At 52.4% G+C, this 22,542-nt stretch overlaps 1 protein-coding gene across 5 annotated transcripts in view; it reads right to left on the minus strand.

Moving 5' to 3' along the window:
- Positions 1–22,542, minus strand: part of Katnip (katanin interacting protein) — a 117,666-nt gene that overhangs the window by 47,662 nt on the left and 47,462 nt on the right. For 3 of the 5 annotated variants that reach the window (XM_070004278.1, XM_070004279.1, XM_070004277.1), the window contains 3 exons: positions 18,227–18,396; positions 16,303–16,400; positions 9,850–9,981 (listed from right to left, as the gene is read on the minus strand). In XM_070004278.1, the coding sequence (XP_069860379.1) occupies positions 9,850–9,981; positions 16,303–16,400; positions 18,227–18,396 (400 nt within the window). Of the gene's footprint in view, positions 1–9,849; positions 9,982–16,302; positions 16,401–17,091; positions 17,329–18,226; positions 18,397–22,542 lie in introns of those variants that run through there. The other 2 variants (XM_070004280.1, XM_070004281.1) reach the window with 2 other exon arrangements.

Here is a 22,542-nt window from a genome sequence, read left to right on the forward strand (position 1 = left end):
TATATATATATCTGTGTGTGTGTGTGTGAAACTGTCTGCATGTACGTATGTGAGAGACATTCTGGCTCTTGGGCTGTGAACACAGACAGTGGAGTCAGTCGCCTGCCAAGATTTTTCTGACTGAGTGAACCTGAAACAGGCCTGAGAGTGTGCAGGCCCGACAGGCCCCAGACCACATTTTGAATATGAAATCCCAAAGAAGCCAGGCACCACTGGCTCACACCTATAATTCTAGCTAGTCAGGAGGCTGAGAACTGAAAAATCGCAGTTCAAAGCAAGCCCAGTCCAAGACACTGTGATCTCCAATTAACCACCAAAAGATGGAAGTGGAGCTGTGGCTCAAAGTGGTAGAGCACTAACCTTGAACAAAAAAGCTTAGGGACAGCATCCAGGCCCTGAGTTCAAGCCTCAGGATGGACACATACACAAAAATAATTCCTACCTCTTCCTATTAGTTCATAATTTAAGAAGCTGCTGGGTATTTTCACAAAGACTACTTCTCATGAAAAGGAAATCTGAACTTCTCTAATTCCTTCTGTCTCAACTTGATTTCTTTTGCTTCTATTAATGTAAATTTAGAGGTATAACTGTATTTACAAAATACACATTAAAAAAAAACACCAAAAAACCAAGCCTAGGTTCCATATACCTAGTGCCTTCTTTTTTTTTTTTTAATAATTTTTTGTTGAGATTAAGTGATTACATAAATTTCACAGTATTGTAGGATAGTGATACTTAGTTAAAGTCACAAACACATTTTCACCTTCACAAGGCAAATTGTCATTTATCTAGGTCTATAAAGTTTGTGAATTCTATGAGCTTTGACAACACAGCTATTTCTTCTGCATCGGGTGATATGTACATTTCTTTCCTTTTGCTTAGTGTTAGCTGTTCCCTCTTTCCCTCTCATTCCCTCCCTCCCATCGCTGCCCTTGAGTTGCTTAGTTCATTTCTATCAACATCCAGTAGAGTTGATGGACCCCTCTGTTGTATTTTTCTCCCTGGTTAGTGTCTTCTTTACAAAGGAAAAGAATCTACTGGCTCACACAAGGTGAGTGAGACTTTGGGAACAGAGGCCCTGGAGATGCTCACGTGACAGAAAGCCATCTGTTCCAAGGGCAGAGGAGAAGAGCTGGGCAAAGAAGCAATATGAGAGAGAGAGAGAGAGAGAGAGAGAGAGAGAGAGAGAGAGAGAGAGAGAGAGAGAGAGAGAGAGAGAGAGAGAGAGAGGAGATACAGATACAGAGACAGACAGAGAAACAAAGACAGAGAGACAGAGAAACAGAAGCAGACAGACAGTTCTGTCTGCAAAGAGAAGGACCAGGAGTTGGTGGCTTTGAAACCAGTGCACCCCCCACTTCAAAGGGGCCCCACGCTGTGGGACCCACGGGGTGCTTGGATGTCATCTTCCAGAAATTTCTCTGAAAACTGACTTCACAAGGTTTGCTTTGAAACCTTGTTCTACGCCGTGTCAGTGTTTCAAACGCTAAGTGCACGTCGTCTCCACGTTGAAAACCCTCTATGGACGAGGGGGGGGCAGGCAGGTGGCTGGCCTGGATGCCACCTGTCCTCCCCCCCGCCCCCCCCCCCCCCGTCCACCTCCACATGGAGGGTGAGAACAAGGCTTAAGGAAATTGCTAGAAGAGCTGCTCCTGAAAAGCAGCCTAAGCGGAGACTGGATGGACAGGCGCTGCCTACCTGTCATCTGTGCTGCTGCCGGGCCCAGAACGGGCGATCAGCAAAAGCCAGGTGTTTGCGAACGCAGCTGTGCCATCCATTCTGAGACAGCCACCGAGTGCCAGCCTCTGTCACAACGGACAGAGGGCCTCGAACTAGAGGATGAGCTCCATGGCCAGCTGGCTAATTTTATTCTTATACTGGGGACTTGGGGGCTGAGCTTGCCAGGCAGCTGCTCTACCAGTTGAGCCACTCCACTTGCGCTGCTCACCCAAGGCCCAAGCTGTCATATGGGCACCAGGGTAGGAGGGAACCATCCCAGAGTTAGGGGGAAGCCCCCACCCCTGGAGGAGGGGCCGAGCCCCCCACCTACCCCGGGACAGGAAGAGGTCATGGGATTCCCCCCTCATGCAGAGTCAAGCAAGCAACTGAGACTCACCAAACACCCCGGGAAATCACCACCCTGAAATGTAGACACCAAATGTAACTGATTTAATTACAAGACAACTAATACCCAGTGAAAGAGAGTTTAGTAGAAGACAACTCGAGCACACAGAAAATGAACACCCTAGGGACGCAGGAGAGCGTCTATGACCTGTGAAAAAGGAACAGGAAAACTTTGTAGCGTGAACATTTGTACAAAAATAAATTAAGTAGCAGAGAGAGCCACAGGGTACGCAAACTGAGTCTAATAAGGGCATAGTACGAAAAAAAACAAATTATCTTAAAGACAAAAAGTCTGAAGGAAAAGCTAAGAGATGTAAAGTAGAGCTCCTGTCCAATAGGAGGATACACAGAAATGAAAACAGAAAATAGTAAGAATAACAAATGAAAGGTTTCCAGGGTTAAAGAAAGACCCAAGACCTAAAAGGTTCACCTACTCTCTTATCTCTTTTTCTGTTTGGTTTGGCGATATGGCTTTGCTATGGAACACTGGGTAGCCCTGACCTGACCATGTAGCCCTGGCTGGACTTGAACTTAAAATTCTCCTACCTCAGCCCTCTGAGTGCTAGGATTACAGGTGTGTGCCACCATGCCCGGCTGCCACCGATTTTTTAAAATTGGAATAAATGATACTGAGAGTGATACATTCATATCGGTAAAAGGTACACGCCATGGGAAAAGGATCATGACACTGTTATGCACAGAATGATGGAGATTTCAAACACACAGAGCAAAGCTAGAAAAATAAAAGGGAAATATAAGTTCCCAGAAATCAATCTAACCAAATAGAGAAAAAAGAAAAAAAGAAGTACAGACCTATTCCAGAAGTCACTAATGAGCATTTCCCAGCCAGACTCATTAAAAATGCAAATCCTGCCAGACTCTGGCAGGATTATGTCTGTAATCCTAGCTACTCAGGAGGCTGTGATCCAGAGGATCAAGGTATGAAGCTGGCCTGGGCAGAAACTAGGAAAAAATTCTAGGAAACTGCATGTCCAAAAAAATCAGTAAGAAGTCAGGCTATAAATGGTAGAGCACTAGCAAGTCAAATGAGCTGGAGGCCCAGAGTTAAAACCCTAGTGGGGGGGCGGCGGGGGGGGGGGGGAGGAGGGGGAAGAAATGTAAAGTCCTTCCTATCTCCTCTAGATCTAGTTCTGCACCTTGGGGTATGATATGAAAATCTGCACTTTTTGTTTTTCTTTTTGGCCAATCATGGGGCTTGAACTCAGGGCCTCAGCGCTGTCCCTGAGTTTCTGTTCTGCTTTTTTTTTTTTTTTTTGGGGGGGGGTCCGGTCGTGGGGCCTGAACTCTGGGCCTGGGTGCTGTCCCTCAGCTCTTCAGCTCAAGGCTAGCGCTCTACCACTTGAGCCACAGCGCCACTTACGGCTTTTTTCTTTTTGCTTATGTGGTGCTGAGGAATCGAACCCAGGGCCTCAGGCATGCAAGGCTAGCACTCTACCACTGAGCCACCTTCCCAGCCCTGTCCCTGAGTTTCTGTGCTCAAGGCTAGGGCTCTACCTCTTTTGAGCCACAGTTCCACTTCTGGCTTTTTTGGTGGCTAATTGGAGATAAGAGTCTCTCACAGATTTTCCTTCCCAGGTTGACCTCGAACCACGATCCTCTGATCTCAGCCTTCTGAGCTGCAGCCTCCTGCGTAGCTAGGACTACAGGTGTGAGCCACCAGTGCCTAGCAGGATTTGCACGCTTAATAAGCAGAACAGATTATTCTGATACAGGTTTAACAAGTTAAAGCCTGGCATGATGGATCACACCTGTAATCCCAGCTATGTGGGAAAGAGAGATTGGGAGGATCATAGTTTCAGAAGACCTTGGACATAAAATTGTTGGTGAGACGTCACCTCTATCAATGAGCTGAGCATGGTGGTGCACATCTGTAATCCTAGCTATGCAGGAGGCTGCAGGTAGGAAGATCACAGTCCGGACCTGGTCAGGCAAAACCATGAAACCTAAGATGGAAAGTAACTAAAGCACAAAAGGGCTGAAGGTATGGCTCAAGTAATAGAGCACCTGCCTAGCCAGCCCTGAGTTCAAACCCCAGCACTGCCAAAATGAAAACAGGACTGGCCGGGCACTGGTGGCTCACACCTGTAATTCTAGCTACTCAAGAGGCTCAGATCTGAGGATCACTCTTCAAAGTGGGTAGAAAAGTCTATGAGACTCTTACCTCCAATTAACCACTACTACCAAAAAAAAAAAAAAAAAAAAAAAAAGCCAGAAGTGGACCTGTGGCTCAAGGGGTAGAATGCTCCTCTTGAGTAAAAAGGCTCAGGGACAGTGCCCAGGCCCTGAGTTTAAGCCCCAGGACTGGTCTCTCCTCCCTCTCTCCCTCCCAGGCTGGGCTGAGACCAAGTGAGGACTTGCTTCTCCCCTGCCCGATCATGGATGTCAATATTCTTCAAACTAAACACCGAATGCCAGAAACCCTAGAGTCTCGGCCATTGCGTGCAAGTGCACACAAACTCTTTGTCGGCTTACTTGTCCTGACTCATGGTTGGGAAAACACTGACCCCGTAAATTACAACTTAGTGATGTGCTGAATGAAGGGGTGGCCAGGAGCCTTGCCTACCTCTTAGGCTGCCCTCCCCTGGGTATCTCCCCATCTGCCTCAGCCCCCCTCAACCCCCCAACCCCCCAGCTCCCTCCTCAGCCCACCTTCAACCCACCCCTTCCCTCCCTCATTCACATAATCCAGCCATTGTTCCTTTACTTGGATTGTGGCGGTGGAGAGCAAGATTCAACCCCGGCAGCCTAGTGACATACACAAAGTCTGGGGGTGACGGAGACCCCATCAGTTACGCACGCCCTCTGTTCCCATGGTGTGTGTGACACAGGAACAGGGCTTTCTAGTAACTCTTCCCAGCGGGAAGAGAAAATATTGAATCTACCAAATCCACTCTTCCTCCTCTCTTTCTCCCTCCTCCTCCTCCTCCTCCTCCTCCTCCTCCTCCTCCTCTTCCTCTTCTTCTCCTCTTTGGTACTGGGGCTTGAACTCAGGGCCTTGCACACTCACTTGGCTTTTTCGCTCCAGGCTAGTGCTCGACCACTTGAGCCTCACCTGCACTTTTGGCTTTTTAGTGGTTAACTGAACATAAGAGTCTCAGGAACTTGCCTGCCCGGGCTGGCTTCTAATCTCAATCCTCAGCTCTGAGCCTCCTGAGTAGCTAGGATTACAGGCATGAACTACCAGTGCCAGCCAGCCCCCCTCTTCTAGTGGGATGAGGAAATAGGCGCTAAAGGCTGATGGCTTCAGACCCCCAGTCCTTTGTGGAAAGGCCCAGAGACCACTCCTGGTTTAGCGAACCTCAGCCACTCTTTCAACTCCCGCCAGAGGCCGACAAGCTCCAGCCTCTTCAGAAGAGGGGATGTAGGTATTTGTAGGGCTGAGGATCGAACCCATGGCTTCACTGTCCGTGCTACGTTCCTGGTCCAGAATACGGAATATAAAACACCATGGGCAAGAGCAGTTTCCTACTCAAAATGAAACAGAGCAAGGATGAGGTGAGCAGAGCGAGGGGTGGGGTGATTGCTCCCCCCCATAGGAGCTGACCCCGCCCAGGAGTCGCAATCAGGCTGTGGCGGCCCCCCTCCCCCCCCCCGCCCGTGCTCCTCTCCCTCCCTCCCAGCATGCAACCTGGGTTTTCATGTCTTAACATGAAAGCCTTTGCTGCCTACCTCTATCTTCCCAAGTTTTGGGTTTTCTCTCTCAAATCTGACAAAGTAGGAAAAAACCACAGCTAAAGGGTTTATGTATTCATTTGCATTTATATAGTAATGTCTTTATAGATCACAACACAAATCCAATTTCTAGCTCTCAAAATTTCACCTCCTTAGTAAAAAATCCCTTTCTATGATAAGCTAAGTGAATAGATGTAGATATATTATCTATATATCTCTCTATATCCATTCCTTTATCTATTTTCGGTGCTGGGGATTGAACCCTGGGCCTTGGGAGCTGCACCTTGGGCAGACTATCTCAGCTTCTCCTGAGACCTGCCCCTGCCCCGCCCCAGGCTGCAGAATGTCTCTAACTCCCTAAGAATGTCTGTGTCCCCCACTCCTTCTGTATACCCTTTAATTCACCCCATCTCTTTCTTACGTCTTACAACCGCGTCATCGCCCTTTTCACTGTGGTTTTTGCTTCTGAAACTTCACTGAAGCCAGGTGTGGTGGCACACACCTGTAATCCCAACACTCCAGAGACTGAGGCTGGGAGGATCTCAAGTTCCAGGCCAGGTCGGACTACATAGTGAGATCCTGTCTCATACAAATAGAAAGTCCGTTGTGGGGGGGGGGGGGGAGGGGGTCCATAAATCGATAGAGGATAGAAAATAAAACATGTTGAAGTCTATGGGACATCAGTGTAGACTTGCAATCTACCTGAATCTGTATCTCACGACTACGATTATATTGGTGTCTTGCAGACTGGGACCGCTTCACTATTGATACTTAACATGGCGCATGCTCCAAGGACAGCGGCTATGACTGCGAGAGGACCCGTTGGTGGAACTGTCTAGTTGTAAAATGGCTCAAAACCCTAGGGTTTTCGGCAAGGAAAAATCCCTCATGTTTATGATGGTCCCAACTCCAATGCACTCTTGTCTTCCCATCTTTTCCTCCTCTTTCCCTTCTCCGCCTCGGCTCCTCACCCCAGGGCCTTTGCATCTGCCCCAGCTCCCTTTGTCTAGGGCACTTTGTACCACATGGCTGCCTCCTTCCCTCTTGTAAGGTCTACTTAACCAGGAACCCCACATCTGCCGCCCATGAGAAATAGCAGCCGCCGACCCTCTCCCTCCAGCCCTTACTCTGCAGTTTCCAGAAGCCCCCTTACCTCCCCCAAAGTAACTATCTCATGCTTTATCCTCCGCATCTGGTTCTGAAGTGTGGACCATACCTGTCCATGGAGACAGCAGTGGTCCTGTAAAAGGATGGACCCCTAAGGCTGGGAAGGTGGCTCGGTGGTAGAGTGCTTGCCTCGCATGCATAAGGCCCTGGGTTTGATTCCTCAACACCACAAAAACAGAAAAGGCTGGAAGTGGTACTGTGGCTTAAGTGGTAGAGTGCTAGCCTTGAGCTGAAGAGCTAAGGGACAGCGCGCCCAGGCCCAGAGTTCAAACTCCACAACCAACAACAAAAAAAAAGATGGTACCCCTAGCTAGGAGCTGGTACCTGTAAGCCTAGCTACTTGGAGGCTGAGATCTGAAGATCTTGGTTCAAAGTCAATCCAGACAGAAAAGTCTATGAGAGTCTTATCTCCAATTAACCAGCAAAATGCCAAAGTGGATCTGTGGGTCAAGTGGTAGAGTGCCAACCTTGAGTGAAAAATCTAAGGGGTAATGCCCAGGCCCTCAGTTGAAGCCCCAGGACCAGCACTCGAAAACAAATAAACAAACATGTGGACTCCAAAATTTCACGTTTGCAAAGAATCCCCCATCCCCAATTCAGACTGTTGCATGGACATCCTGATCGGCTAAGGTGATTCAGATGGTCACACAGGCATCCTGATGGGCTAAGGTGATTCAGATGGTCACACAGGCATCCTGATTGGCTAAGGTGATTCAGATGGTCACACAGGCATCCTGATTGGCTAAGGTGACTCAGATGGTCACACAGGCATCCTGATTGGCTAAGGTGATTCAGATGGTCACACAGGCATCCTGATTGGCTAAGGTGACTCAGATGGTCACACAGGCATCCTGATTGGCTAAGGTGATTCAGATGGTCACACAGGCATCCTGATTGGCTAATGCCAGCCTGCAGTTCACACCTTTGACGTGTGGTCTTTGAACTCGGAGCAACCAGGAAATGTCAGTTCACCGGGGAAGGGAGGAAGGGAGAGGCTGGTCAGTTTCAACAGTGAAGGTCAGGTTTACCCAGGCGCCTTTCTCTATTCTTTGCCTGTTCAGATCGCGTCTGGTAATGCGACTGCCTTTGCGGGGAAAGCTGGCATTGCCATTTCCCTCTTTCTTTTTGCAGGAAAATAACTCGAAGGGGAAATTGAGTGTGAAGCCTTGGGGAGAGCCCCTCAAGATGGGGAGAAAAGGGAGAGACAGAGAAACAATCAGGCGCTCGCGGTGGAGGAAATGAACCGCGCTGGAACCAGCAGCAGCTACGCTGGCCCTGGGCACGGGCAGGGAAGCTAATGGCTCTTAAAAGCCTGTGAGGGACGTGGCTGCCTGGTGTTGGAGGAGCTGGGCAGCCTGGGCAGGAAGAATTAAGTGTTCATTGAATAACGTGCCGGGTGCCTGATCAAAGGCAAACTAGCAGAGCCCCTGACTTGAAGGGCATCCTCACACACACACACACACACTGGGACACGGTGGAGGAACTGAACATGGCTGAAATCCAGCTAAAAGAAAGGAGAGGGTTTGTTTGGTAATGACAGCTCCAGCAGAGTCCTCCTTAGCAGATGTAAAATCGAATGAGCGGCACGGTAGTACATGCCTGTAATCCCGCTAATTCCCGAGATGGAGACTGGAGGGCTGTCAGTTTGAGGCCAGCCTGTGTTACACAGAGATCCTGACTCAATAACAAACAAAACAAGCAAACAAAAGCAAGCTCTCTGGGTATATGGAAGGCAATAAGACCTACCATTTTACCCAGTGTTCATTCTCTCCTATGGATGGCGTTTGGTTCACTGAAAGCAAGTATTACCAGGGCACTGGCGGATAATATCATAACCAGTATGTGAGGCACAGACACCCTTGCTCCTGACCTTCCCCCCTTGTGAGTAAAATGCACCCCAGAAAGGGAGGAATGAGGCCTTGGGTAGCACTTGCTCCTCCTTCCCAAGACACTGCTGTTTCATGAAGCAGTTTTCTGGCCAGAAGCCATGGTCAGGACCTCTGCCCTGTAGGCTCTGAGATCGAGGCTGGAACAAGGGCGGAGGAACTTAGCAACTTGACTTTGACCTGTTACTTCTCAAGAATTTTGCCTAGCTGGGCACCGATGACTCACACCTGTCATCCTAGCTACTCAGGAGGCTGAGATCTGAGGATCAAAGTTCAAAGCCAGCCCAGGCAGGAAAGTCTGTGAGACTCTTCAATAAACCACTCAGAAAACCAGAAGTGGAGCTGTGGCTCAAGTGGTAGAGCGATAGCCTTGAGCTGAAGAGGTGAGGGACAGCATCCAGGTTCAGAGTTCAAGCCCCACGACCAACAACAACAAACCAATACTTTGGTGGGGGGCGGGGGGGGATCGGGTAGGGGGAGGTGGGGGGGTAGATGGGAAGGGATGGGAAGGGAAAACAAAGAGGAGGCAGCAACGCTTGATAAGAAATGTACTCATTATCTTGCCCATGTAATTGTTAACTCCTCGGTATGATATTCTCACAATTAAAAAAAAAAAGCAATACCCTTATCAGCAAGCCCAGCTGCGTATGCATGCTTCTCACTGACGTCCACTGTGCTCAGCCTCACCTCAACCTCATTCTCCTTGTTCGCGCCATGCCTGCACCCTGATCTGTGAACAAGTCAGCCCTCTGCAAATGGCTGTTCCTTCTGCCTGGGATGCTTTCCCATGAATCCTTGCCACAATGCCCCTTCTTGTCCACCAGGCTTCTCCCTGACTAGGACAGCAGGTGCCTGGCACAGGCTCCGCTCTCTTCACATCAGGATTGAGAGATGAGCCGTGAGGGGTGGGTGAGGGGCAGCGTGGGTCAGGGCTGGCAAGGGCCCCCGGAGGGCCACAGCGCCCTGCAGCGGGTCCTACCTGTGGGTGGTCCCCTGAAGCCTCGTTGGCTTCGCCAGCCATTTCCCCACAGGGCTCAAAGTCTTCCAAGTAGTCCACAGGAGGCTCGATGTGGAGGCGCGAGCCGGCTTCTGTTCTGATCTGCACGGATTTCTGCACATAGGAGAGAGATTGGGGATGTTGGGCAGGGTGGAAACGCCCACCTTCCCACCTGACCACAGCTTTGTGGTCCCGGCCGCCCCAGGTAGCTTGCCAGCCTCGTGCAGTGACTCCCAGGTCTTTACTTTCCCTCTTTAGACTTGCACATATTAGAATTTTTTTTTTTTTTTGGTCGGTCATGGGGCTTGAACTCTGGGCCTGGCCGCTGTCCCTCAGCTCTTCAGTTCAAGGCGAACAACGCTCTACCACTTGAGCCACAGCACCACCTCCAGTTGTCTGAGTGGTTTATTAGGGATAAGAGTCTCACAGACGTTCCTGCCTGGGCTGGCTTTGAACCTCGATCCTCAGATCTCAGCCTCCTGAGTAGCTAGGCGTAAGCCATCGGTGCCTGGCTAACATATCAGAATTTCTACAAGTGTTAAACATCACACATACACACACACACACACACACACACACACACACACACACACACACACACACACACACACACACACACACACACACACACACACACACACACACACACACACACACGCCCTGTTGACCGAACTGATCCCAGATTTGGGCAACCCTGGCCTGCACATACACACACTGGATATCCTAAATCGTGCACAGCAGGGGACAAGTCTGGGAGGTTCTGGAGGCTCTCTTCTCCCTAGCGTTCCCAATCCGTGTCTGGGAAACACACGCATAGGCCTAGGAGGGGGTGGCAGGCCACCCCCCACTTCTCTCCATGATCCCTTCTCTAGTGTCCACTTTCCAGTTGGCCCAGTCTTTGCGGAGAACTTCAGAGCGGCGTTCTCACCAAAGGATACGGCGCCAGGCCACGGACACGGGAGGAAAAGCCCGTGGAGAGGCCACTTCGCCAGGCCCTGCCGACTCTTCTCGCTGCCTCGCTACTCTGCTCGCGCTTAGTGTTTGAGTGGGGTCCACACAGGGAAACAGCAGGGAACCCTACCCCTGGAGTTCACCACGAGCCCTGGATTTCCATGCCAGGCTCCTCCCCTCCCCAGCTGGGAGAGAGGGCAGAGAGGAGGAAGAGGCAAGTGGCAGACTGCTGGGCGTGGCCCAGGAAGAGGCTGAATCCTCACACCCAGCCCTTCAGGGGGGCAGGTTCTGACCAGGGCCCACAGACAAGCTGCGCTGGCCTCCCCTAGAACCCTGAGAGGTGAAGGAAGCTGGTCCCACCTCCGCTCTCATCATCGGCCAGCACACTTCACTGTCTGTCTAGCATGTAGTCCCTGGTGCCAGGAACGACACCCTGGTCCCATTTTGGGAAACCCTCCCGCCTGCCTCTAGTCCTCATGTCCTTGTGGTTCAGTGGAACTGAGTCCCTGCCAGGGAGAGATGGAGCGTGTGACCCAGGCGGGCCAATCAGAGCATGAGGCCCACCCCTGGCCTGCCATGATTGGATGAATGTTTCTAAGGTGGCAGAAGAGATGCAGGAGCAGGAGACAGAGGTGCTGGGGAATTGTGGTGGCCACGTGGCCCCCGTGGACACACAGCGCGTGCAGCTGAGAAGAGAGCGTGGTTTGGGTTCCCAGGCGAGCTGAGCCTGGCTGTAAGCTAACAAGTGGGAGGACTGGGGTGAATGGGCTCTGCTGGCCTTTGAATTGAATCTCAGAACGTCTGAAGGGCTCCAGCCTGGCACAGGGGAGCCCCCAGGTACAGCGCTCTCCTGCAGCTCACAGTAGCACAACGCTCATCTCACCAAGACCTCCAAGATGCCAACGCGGGGCCTCTCACGGGGTCAAGCAAGGCCTTCCCAAGCACTGGCTACAGGCTGGTCCTGTGCCCTCGTTCCCACGGTACCCACAGAGGAAGACGATGAAGCCACTGGGCACCACACGAACGCGGGCACCAAAGCACTGGTAATGCTGAGTGGGTGTCCACCCGCCCAAGAGGGGAATAAATAGGCCCTCCATCTGGCCTGCTCTCCCGCCCCCAGGCCCAGGGAGCCTCCTCTGCCCCCCCCCTCCCGCTGGGAGGAGATGGAGAGCAGCCCCGCCCACACCAAGGCTGGCAGGTTCCAGCCCAGCCCCCAGCCCCGCTCAGCACAGCACGGCACGGCTCCCTGCCTCCCACCTGCCCGCCCTTACACGGGAGGGGAGGGCGGCTGCCTCTCACTTGGCTCCTTTTTGTTTTGTTTCTTAACCAGGAGTGGGTGTCCCAAAGCGGTGCTCTTTCCATGCCCAGACCTGGGAAGACCTCCCCTCCAGCTGGATTTCAACTCCACGTTGTCACCTGCCAGCCCCCAGCCAGCTGATTTCATCAGCAGCCTACACTCCGCCCCGTCCACGCACGGCCAGAGTTATTTGTGTGTATCTGCCACCTCCCAGAATGCACGAGCCGCCTCGGCTGGCCGGGCCGGGTGTGCACTGCGTCTCTGGCTCCCTCTAGAGGTGGGTGAGCTCTGCTGGTTTCTGCAAAGGAAGGCAAGGGGTGGGGGGAGCAGCCTGGCCTTCCTGAAGGGCTCTCCCTGGACGAGTGAGGAGGAGGATGCAGAGGGGAACCCCCTGCTGCACAGACCCCGCTCAGGCCACCCAGGAAGCAGCTGCGTGGGGTGAGGGGGAGCTGAGCCCCAGCTTTCATAGGTAGTGAGCCTGCTGTGGGCTTCTTTCGGGATGGCTTCGGCCCACGGTCAACTGCGAGCAGGCCAATCCCTTCCCCGCCGATTTAATGCTGAGAGGCCGTGACGTTCATCAAACCTGACAGCATTTTGGTAAACGGCGGCTCTGTTGATTAGGCCGCTGTCCACCCAAGTATTACAAGGCTGAGGAAGCCATAAATCTTAATCCACTGATGGCGGCACAAAGATCTAAGGGCCAGGAGTGGGGGGAGGAGGGGGACAGTAGGAACAGACGCTGTAGATCTATCACCAGCAACCGCCCCGCGGCCGAGGCGGGCGGCACAGGCGCCCAGCGTCCACCGCCAACGGCCACCAGACCCCCAAGACAGACGGTTTAGGAGGGGTGTGGGGGGGTCATGACATGTCACCCACGAGTGGGTGGCTCTGTGATACCCTGGCCGAAGGAACTTCCATCCTGTGTGCCTGCGGCAGCCCCTTCCCCTTGAACGGTGGGTGCTGTACCCCCAAAGTGCTGCCTGCTTGCTGGGCGGGATGGTGACCCCACAGGAAGAGGAAGAGGGATTGTGTGGAGTCAGAGGACATGGCGGGGAGATGTAAGGTGGGGGGGGCAGGGAGAAGGATGAGGACAAGACTTTCTTCCTCTGTACCCCAGGGAGCCAGAGGTCTGTCTCAATGGACTTAGGACTTAATTCTACTGCGTGGGGCCAAAGGACACCATCTTGCCCCTCTCCGTTGTGAGAGTAATGGCAGTGTCGCTGACATGGTCTGCGCACTTGACCAGCAACTGAGAATCACAGTTCTCATGGTGGCTCCCACTGAAGGCAGGCTGCACGAGGGGCCCTGTTCAAGCACAGACACACGGAGGCAGGTGTGGGCACCTCCTCCAGGCTGGCTGCCACAACCCAGGCCCAGAGTTATGTAACAAGGGGAACTCAGAAGCTGGGCGCCGGTGGTTCACACCTGTAATCCTAGCTGCTCAGGAGGCTGAAATCTGAGGATCCTGGTTCAAAGCCAGACCAAGCAGGATTGTGCTAGCCTTGAGCACAGAGAGGCTTAGGGTCAGTGCCCAGGCCCAGAGATCAAGCCCCAGGACCAGGGGGAAAAAAAAAAAAAGCTCAGGAACAGTGTATAGGCCTTGACTTCAAGAAACCCCAGGAGAGGGCTGGGAAGGTGGTTCAGTGGTAGAGCAGTTGTCTTGCATGCATGAGGCCCTGGGTTCCATTCCTCAGCACCACATAAGCAAAAAGAAAAAATAAAAAAAAAAGAAAGAAACCCCAGGAGTTACACAAAGAAAATGGGGTGCGGAGGGAGGCTGAGAGATTCAAAATTCTTCTTTTTTGGGGGGGGGGTCCGGTCGTGGGGCCTGAACTCTGGGCCTGGGCGCTGTCCCTCAGCTCTTCAGCTCAAGGCTAGCGCTCTACCACTGAGCCACCTTCCCAGCCCCTCAAAATTCTCTTAGTACACTTTGGCCTGAGCCAACACTGAGGGAGTGAGGCCAGGTTTGGATGGGGATGGGTCCAGACAGGTGGGACCAGCGCCCCCCCTCCCCATTCCACTTCACCCCAGGCTGCCTCTGTTTGGCTGAGGCTGAGAAGCAAAGCACTAATTTGCTGATTTTTGGGGGTGGTGATCATGAGGCTTGAACCCAGAGCCTGAGCTCTTTTGCTCAAGGCTAGCACTCTACTACTTCGAGACACAGCTTCACTTCCTGATTTCTGGTGGTTCACTGGAGAAGTGTCATGGACTTTCCTGCCTGGGCTGGCTTTGAACCACAATCCTCAGATCTGAACTCTTGAGTAGGTAGGATTAAGATATAAGCCACTGGTATCTGGTGCTGATTTCCTTTCCTTCCTTCCTTCCTTCCTTCCTTCCTTCCTTCCTTCCTTCCTTCCTTCCTTCCTTCCTTCCTTCCTTTCTTTCAATTCTCTTTTCTTGGGATGAACTCAGAACCTGGGCACTGTCCCTGATCCTCTCTGTGCTCAAGACTAGTGCTATACCACTTGAGCCGCAGCTCCACTTTCTGGTTTTCTGGTGGTTCACTGGAGATAAGAGTCTTGCAGACCTTTCTGCCTGGGCTGGCTTCAAACCATGATCCTCAAGATCTCATCCTCCTGAGTAGCTAGGATTACAGGCGTGAACCTGGCAATGACAAGGTTTTGGGGTGTGTTTTTTTTTTGTTGTTGTTCTTTGTTTTCCAACATTAGGGATTGAAGCTGATTTCTTTTATGGTTCAGGCTCTGGGTGCAAATTTGGTTCCACCCAGTACATGCACCCCAGCCACAATGAGGGAGGAAAAGCGGGACAGCCAGGGGGAAGATGGTGGGCTTGTCAAGATGTCCCACGGGTACTAGGGTCTTCCTTGGAATGCCTGAGCTCCATCTTCCAAACTGTCCTGGGCAGCGGCTCTCCTGGCAGGCCACAGCCAAGCAGCCTTACTCCCTGGACGTTGTACCTGGACGCCCAGCTCCACACTCACGCCTTACCGCCAGCCCAAGCACTGTCTCTGAATGGTCTCAGTTGTTAGGCACCGAGTGACCCCTGACTGACGGGACTACAGAAGGGCAATGAGCACACGGGGCTTTGGGAAGCTAGGAAATTAGCCATGATTAGGCCCTGCAAAGTACAGAACCCCAGGAGAGACTGGGAGGGGATGCTAATTAATCTTAGGCTGAGTCTCTTCAGTTGTGTGGACTCTGAGACCAGCCGCTTAACGCAGAGACAGAAATGTAATTCTTGATCACAGAAGACATCAAAACAACCCAGAGATGCGTCTGTGGGAGCTGGGGAGGAAGGCCTCGCGGACGAGAGAGGAGCAGAGGCGGCCAAAGGCAGTGCTCTTCCTGTCCCTCTGTTCATCATGATGCCCGGGCTCCTCAGACATCCCTGAGTGCCAGCCTCAGTTCAAATCCCAGCCTTCCCTGCTTTCCTGAGGAGCCCTGGGGCCCCTGCCTCTCTGGCCTCGACTTCCCCAGCAGCACAATGAGGACTCATGGTGATCCCTGGATTCCTGCAATGGCAGGCTCACAAGGGCTCTACCAGCTGTGCCAAGGCCTGGGCCAAGGTGATGGACCCAGCTTCTGATCCTGCTAGCCACAGGTTCAATAACCATGGTCAAAACAACCCCTAGCTGGGCACCGGTGGCCCACACCTGTAATCCCAGCTACTCAGGAGGCAGAGATCTGGGGATCGTGGTTCAAAGCCAGCCCGGGCAGGAAAGTCTGTGAGACTCTTATCTTCAATAAACCATCAGAAAACCGGAAGTGGTGCTGTGGCTCAAGTGGTAGAACACTTGCCTTGAGCTGAAGAGCTCAGGGACAGAGCCCAGGTCCAGAGTTCAAGCCCCATGACAGACAAAAAAAAAAGAGCAGCTGACACCTGACCTCCTTCCTTCCCCTGAGGGGCCACCACCTCAGCTTCAGCCAAAGCCTGCACACTGTAGCCTTGGCAGCTAAGACCAGGGCTGGCACATAGTAGGTGCTCATTTAACACCTGCTGGAGGGGTGAGTCAGCCCACAGAGGCTGTGAGTCTGCCCCTCCGTGGCTCTCCAGTGGGGTCAGGCTGGCTCTGGGTCCCCCCGAGCAGCCGCACATACACAGAGGGCATCATGGTGGCCCAGGGACGCCCCACCCTCCACCCCCAGCCTACCCGGGCTCGTGTTCTGTCTCCCACATTCTAAAGTTCAAGCCAGGGCCGCGCCTGACTCTGTCCTGAGTGTCCAGACCTGGTGCCATCCTCGGCGCTGCACCTTGCTGGGCGCCGTCCTCGAACTGCGTCTTAACATCTCTTCTGCTTCTCCAAACAAGGGTCTGCGTCCATAATCTACGAGCAGAGGGCGGCTGGTGAAGCACAGTGACAGCCTCTCTGAAATCTACACCCGCCGCCAGGCCGCCATGCCCACGGCCTGGACACCCTCCCCCTCCACTCCCCCCCCTCCCCCCCCCCCCGCCCATGACAGCCACGGCAGCACACGCCAGCGAACAGCCAGAGCTGAGCCTGGTGACTCACGCCGACAATACCAGCCCTTGGGAGGTTGGGGCAGGCAGGAGGACCCCAAGTTCCAAGTCAGTCTGGGGGTAACTCAGGGAGAGGAAAGGAAGGAAGAAGGGAAGAGGGGAGGGAGGGAGTCAAATGCCCAGCAAAACGCCTGGAAGATGAGTGGGGGGGGGGCAGGCCTGTGGGAGCTGGGGATACTCTCTAGACACAGATGCGGTCCAGGGAAGTTCATCCATCTGTGTAGTAGAGACGGGGGGGGGCTGTGTTCGGGGGACCCATGTGTGGGGAGTCCTCTGATATGTTCCTCCCAACGACCCGCCTGTCCACGGTGAAAGGCAGGGGAGTCGTGGGCTTCCCTCTTTGCTCTGCCCGCTAGGAAGCTCTGTGTTCGTGTACCACAGCTCTCCCAGGAGAACGTCCAGGCCCCGCTTCCTGGAAACACAGCTGTGAAATACTGAGTTAGACTAACACTAATCAAGGTCACTGGAAGCCGTGTAGCATTTCCCTTTCTCCTCACCTTTCTTGTTTTCCCCCTTTGTGTCGGTCCTGAGACTTGAACTCAGGGCCTGGGTATTGTTCCTTTTTTTGTTTTTGTTTTTGCTCAACACTGGCATTCTAATGCTTGATTCAGAGCTCCTCTTCTGACTTGCTGCTTTTGGTGCTTAATTTGGTGGTGAATTTTCCGTCCTGGGGTTGGCCTCAAACTCCGATCCTCAGATCTCAGCCTCCTGAGCAGCTAGGATCACAGGCATTGGCCATTGGTGTCTGGCGTGACATTTCTTAGGTCGTTGAATCCTCTGTGGCCAGCCGGTCATTTTACAGAAGAGGAACCTGGGGATAGGAGATGTCCCCAGCAGCCTGAGATCTCAGAGCCAGACAGGGCAGAATGGGGCTCGGTGGAAGCTAGCTCTGTCTCTTTCCAGGCTGAGTAGCCCGAGCCACACCCTGGAGCGAAGCAGCCCTTGCCTGGAGGGGTCCTCTGATCCTCTACGGATGGGCTCCCTTGCTGATTCCATTTTAAAGAGAAGATGATGACGGAGGCCCAGAGGGACCAAAAAGCTTCCCCACAGTGAACAGTAAACTGGGTGGGGCCTGATTCCATCTGCCCTGCCTTCTCACTTGGCTGACGGCTGTCTTGGACCAGATAAAATCAAAGATGCTCTATTACACTCATGAGGGGTCCTGTGCTCTTACAAGGTGCATTTGAGCCGGTCAGAGAGGGAGAGGTGTGGATGAACAAAATGCCTGAATGAGTGGCGGGCTCAAGGATCTCCATCACTCGAGCTCCAGGAAAGGTCAATCTGGAATTTACTACTCTCTTGGCTTTTCCCAAGAGCAGAGAGGCCAAGACCAGTTTAAAAAAAAAGGAAGAAAAAGCTGGGAGCCGGTGGCTCTCACCTGTAATCCTAGCTACTCAGGAGGCTGAGATCTGAGGATCGTGATTCAAAGCCAGCCCAGGCAGGAAAGTTCCAAAGAACTCTTATCTCCAATTAACCACCAGAAAACCGGAAGTAGCACTGTGGCTCAAGTGGTAGAGTGCTAGCCTTGAGCAAAAGAAGCCCAGGGACAATACCCAGGCTCTGAGTTCAAGCCCCAGGACTTGCAATAATAATAACAACAACAGAGGCAGGCCTGGAGGGGGCTGGGCTCACCGAGTGCACCCTCAGCCTGCGAGGTGCTTCTGGAGAAGTCGGCGTGCACGACTTTGCGTGGGGATGGCCTCGGCTCAGAATTGGCCCCGTTGACGTAGACAGAGAAGCCCTGCTCCAGGTACTCCAGCCTGCGCTGCACGGGGTCCTTGGCCTTCAAATGCTTCAATATCCTGGAAGATAAGGGGCACCTCACTTCTGGTCACTGGAGTGCGGAGTCCCCGGCAGCTCCCCAGCCGGCCCTGAACAGCATCTCCAGTCAGAAGCCGGGTGCCTCGTGCCCCCCTGCTTGCCCACCCGGGCCCATGATGCTCATGGAGACGCTGGGGGTGAGGGGCGGGCTGAGCCGTTGCTGCCCAAGGGATATGAGCTGCGAAACTGAGCACACACTGTTCCTGCCCCGTGGGAGCTGAGGCAGGAAGGAGGCTGGAACGTTGTGCCGGTGTCTGACAGCCTGGGCTTTGTGACACGATCTCAATTTCATGCAATTTTTCCTCTGTGTGAACAGTGATGCTTTGATACACACCAAAACGTGGTCAAAAGCTTTGTAGCAGCCATTTCCAATAACACATCCACAGAACACAGCCACGCGTGGTGGCTGACACGTAGCTAATCCTAGTTACTCAGGGGGCTGCCATCTGAGGAGCAAAGTTCAAAGCCAGCCCAGGCAGGGAAGTCTACTAGTGAGACTCTTATCTTCAATCGATCAGCAAAAAGCCAGAAATGGAGCTGTGAGTCGAGAATGCCAGGGGCTGGGAATGTGGCTTGCTGGTAGAGTGCTTGCCCAGCATGCATGAAGCCCTAGGTTCAATTCCTCCGTATTACGTTAACAGAAAAACCCAGAAGTGGCGCTGTGACTCAGGTGGTAAGAGTTCTAGCCTTGAGCACAGAGAGACTCAGGACTTTTGGAAAAAAAAAAAAAAAGTGTCAGCCTTGAACACAAAAACTCAGATAGTGCTTAGGCCCTGAATTCAAACCACAAAAATCAATATGAGTCAAAGATCACAATGAAAGACCTGAATCTTTGAAACTACTACAGGAGAACAGAGAAAACACTTGACAATGCAAACACAGGCAATTCCTTCCTAAGAAAGACTCTAAATGCTCAGGCTATAACAGCAAAAAAAAAATTGATACATGGGACTATATCAAATTAAAAAGTGTCTGGGGTGGGAAGGTGGCTTAGTAGTACAGTGCTTGCCTAGCATTCATGAAGCCCTGGGTTCGATTCCTCAGTACCACACAAACAGAAAAAGTCAGAAGTGGCACTGTGGCTCAGGTGGTAGAGCGCTAGCTTTGAGCACAGAGAGGCTCAGGGACAGAGCCTAGGGCCTGAGTTCAAGCCCCAGGACTGGAAAAAAAAAGTGTCTGCATAGCAAAAGAAACAATTTCCAGAATCAAGAGACAATCCACAAATGGGAGAAAGTCTTTGTTCACCATTTATCTGACCAAGGATTCATAACCAAAGGATGGTGCTCCAAAAATTAAACACCAAAAGAACAAATAATCCAGTAATTACGTGGGCAAGCAAATTAAACAGATAGTTCTCAAAAGAAGGAGAACAAATGGCCAGTAAGTACATGAAGAAATGCTTAGCATCCTTAGCCATAAAGGACATGCACATCAATACCACATGAACCCTGACTCCATTCTACCTCCTCCCAGTCACAATGGCTGTCATTAAGAAAACAGGGCTGGGGCTGCAGCCCAAGTGGTAAGGCTCTGAGTTTAAATGAAGGAAGGAAAGAAGGAAGGAAGGAAGGAAGGAAGAAAGGAAGGAAGGAAGGAAGGAAGGAAGGAAGGAAGGAAGGGAGGGAGGGAGGGAGGAAGCGAGGGAGGGAGGAAGGGTGAGAGGGAGGGAGGGAAGAAGGGAAAAAAGAAAGAGAAAGGAAAAGAAACAAAGAAAGAGGGATGGAGAGAGGAAGAGAGAGAAACAGACAACTAATGCTCACATGGTGTGATTCAAATGGTGGAGCGCCTACCTAGCGTGCAAGGCCCTGGTTAAAGCTCAGTACTGCTTGCCGGGCGCTGGTGGCTCACGCCTGTCATCCTAGCTACACAGGAGGCTGAGTTCTGAGGATCGCAGTTCAAAGCCAGCCCAGGCAGGAAAGTCCATGAGACTTATCTCCAATGAAGCACCAGAAAACCGGAAGTGACACTGTGCTTCAAGTGGCAGAGCGCTCGCCCTGACCAACTACAACAACAAGAAAAGCTCACTACTGCCAACAGAATAAAGAAGAAGCAACAATGACAACAAAAGCAGTGAAAACCGGAACTACATGCATACATAAATCAGTATACGAGAGCGTGGCGGGCCCTGCTGAGAGCAGTGCTGCTCCAAGCTACGGAACCGAAAATGTGGTTCATATACACAATGGCATATTATTTGGCCATGAAGAAGAAGGGAGTTGTGTCACTGGCAGCAAAATGGCTGGCACTGGAAACCATCCGTTAAGTGACACAAGGTCAAAAGCTCAGAAGGACCAACGTCACCATGTGCTTTGCTCAAATGTGGAATCTTGCCCTGAAAAAAGATATGAGGGGATTATAAAATAGAGAGGGGAAATCAGGAGTGGGAGGGGAGGGAGGAGGAAATGAAAAGGGCAAATGAACTGAGAAATGGGATGGGGGTGGCGAGAGGGTGGCTAATTGGATCAGAGCACATTATATACAGGCTGTACAAAGCATACTGAAGTCCCTTTCTACAATTACTTTAAGCTCGTAATACATTAAAAAAAAAAAAACCCTCAACAATCAGATACCACAACACACTGGAAGAAAGTGAGGGTCCTACAGCCAGGAAAATAGAAGGCGGGACATCAGACAGGACTGTCATGATAAAAGAACCCCCCCCCACACACACACATACACACACACCACACCGGGCACCAGTGGCTCACGCCTGTAATCCTAGCTATTCAGGAGGCTGAAATCTGAGGATCACGGTTCAAAGCCAGCCCAGGCAGGAAAAGTCTGTGAGACTCTTATCTCCAATAAACCACTCAGAAAACTGTAAATGGCGCTGTGGTAGAGCGCTAGCCTGGAGCTGAAGAGCTCAGGGAGAGCATCCAGGCCCAGAGTTCAAGCCCCATGACTGACAAAAAAAAAAAAAAAGAACTCCTCCACCCCAGAAAGAGGAGGGATTGCTTGTGAGCACTTGGTGAGGGGCTGGGCAGGAAGGGTTGAAATGCAAAGGTAGGGTAAGTGCATGTGAAGGTGACGGAGGAAGAAAGGAAATGTGTTGGGAGGGGAGGCAGGGCTGCCCAGGTTGAGTGTCTTGGTTTATTTTTGATTGTTTGCTTCCTGGGTGAGACATCCATCTACTGCACAATCGTGGCAGGAACATTTATTATACACACTGCTTATCTTTGCCAGCGTTGGGAGCCTGTGAGATGCTGGATTGTTGAACAACAACAGAAAACACAAGTAACTAAGAGACCGTTTTCAGGCACGAGCCACGCTCAGGGGATGCTCTGGGGGGCAGGGAAGCCTGAGAAACCTGCTCAGCTGGGCAAGCAGCCTGCCTCAACTTCCCCTTCCAGAGATTGCCCAGTCTCCAGACATTTGAGGTGTGGGGCTGGCGCTGTGTGTGGCCCTCTACTTAAGCAGGGTGATAGATGCAAAGGTGGACTTAGGCGAGTGATAGACAAGGAGGTAATTATTCAGACTGTGAAAGGAATTGCTACAGGAACTCCCGCAGGGGAGCACATCCGGGTGCATTCTGGTGGAGGGGATCTGCAACACCTCCACTTAGTTCCAGCACTGTCTGAGACTGATGCGCACATGTGGCCCAGGGCCCTGTATGTGCTTGCTGGCTGACCCGCCTCCTTAGTCATGATGCTGTGATTTATCTGTTCCTCCGCCCTCCTTCTCCCATAGGAATCTGAGCCATGGACTAAAGGCGTCACCTGGCCACGGGCCCGACGAGGAGCGCTGTGTCCCTGTCTCGGAACAAGGTGGCCGAACAGGGACAGTGATGGGTCCCCTATCATCCACAGGCAGCTCAGTTACCTGAGTTCCCATGCTGACCCCAGCGGTCACCTGCGCCCAGCTCTCAAGGCTCAGCGGGGAGCAGGGCTGGTGAGTGGGAGGGCCTGGGAAACACCTTCTTCCTCCTCTCGGGCCATCAGAGCAGGGCCCAGCGTGAGGAGGTACTGAGCACAAAGGAGGTCCACCGTGGGACGGTGGCATGAGGGGACAGCCATGCTGTGTGAGCTGTGTGGCTTCTCCACCTTTGGCTACTTAAGGGTCTACCCCGCCAGGGCCTCTGTTTGTCCTGGGAGGGGCGGGGCTGGCAGGAGGAGGGGCCCGTGGCCCAG

This window comes from Dipodomys merriami, unplaced genomic scaffold, assembly GCF_024711535.1.
Source record: "Dipodomys merriami isolate MVZ:Mamm:240054 unplaced genomic scaffold, mDipMer1.0.p SCAF_62, whole genome shotgun sequence".
Taxonomy (NCBI): domain Eukaryota; kingdom Metazoa; phylum Chordata; class Mammalia; order Rodentia; family Heteromyidae; genus Dipodomys; species Dipodomys merriami.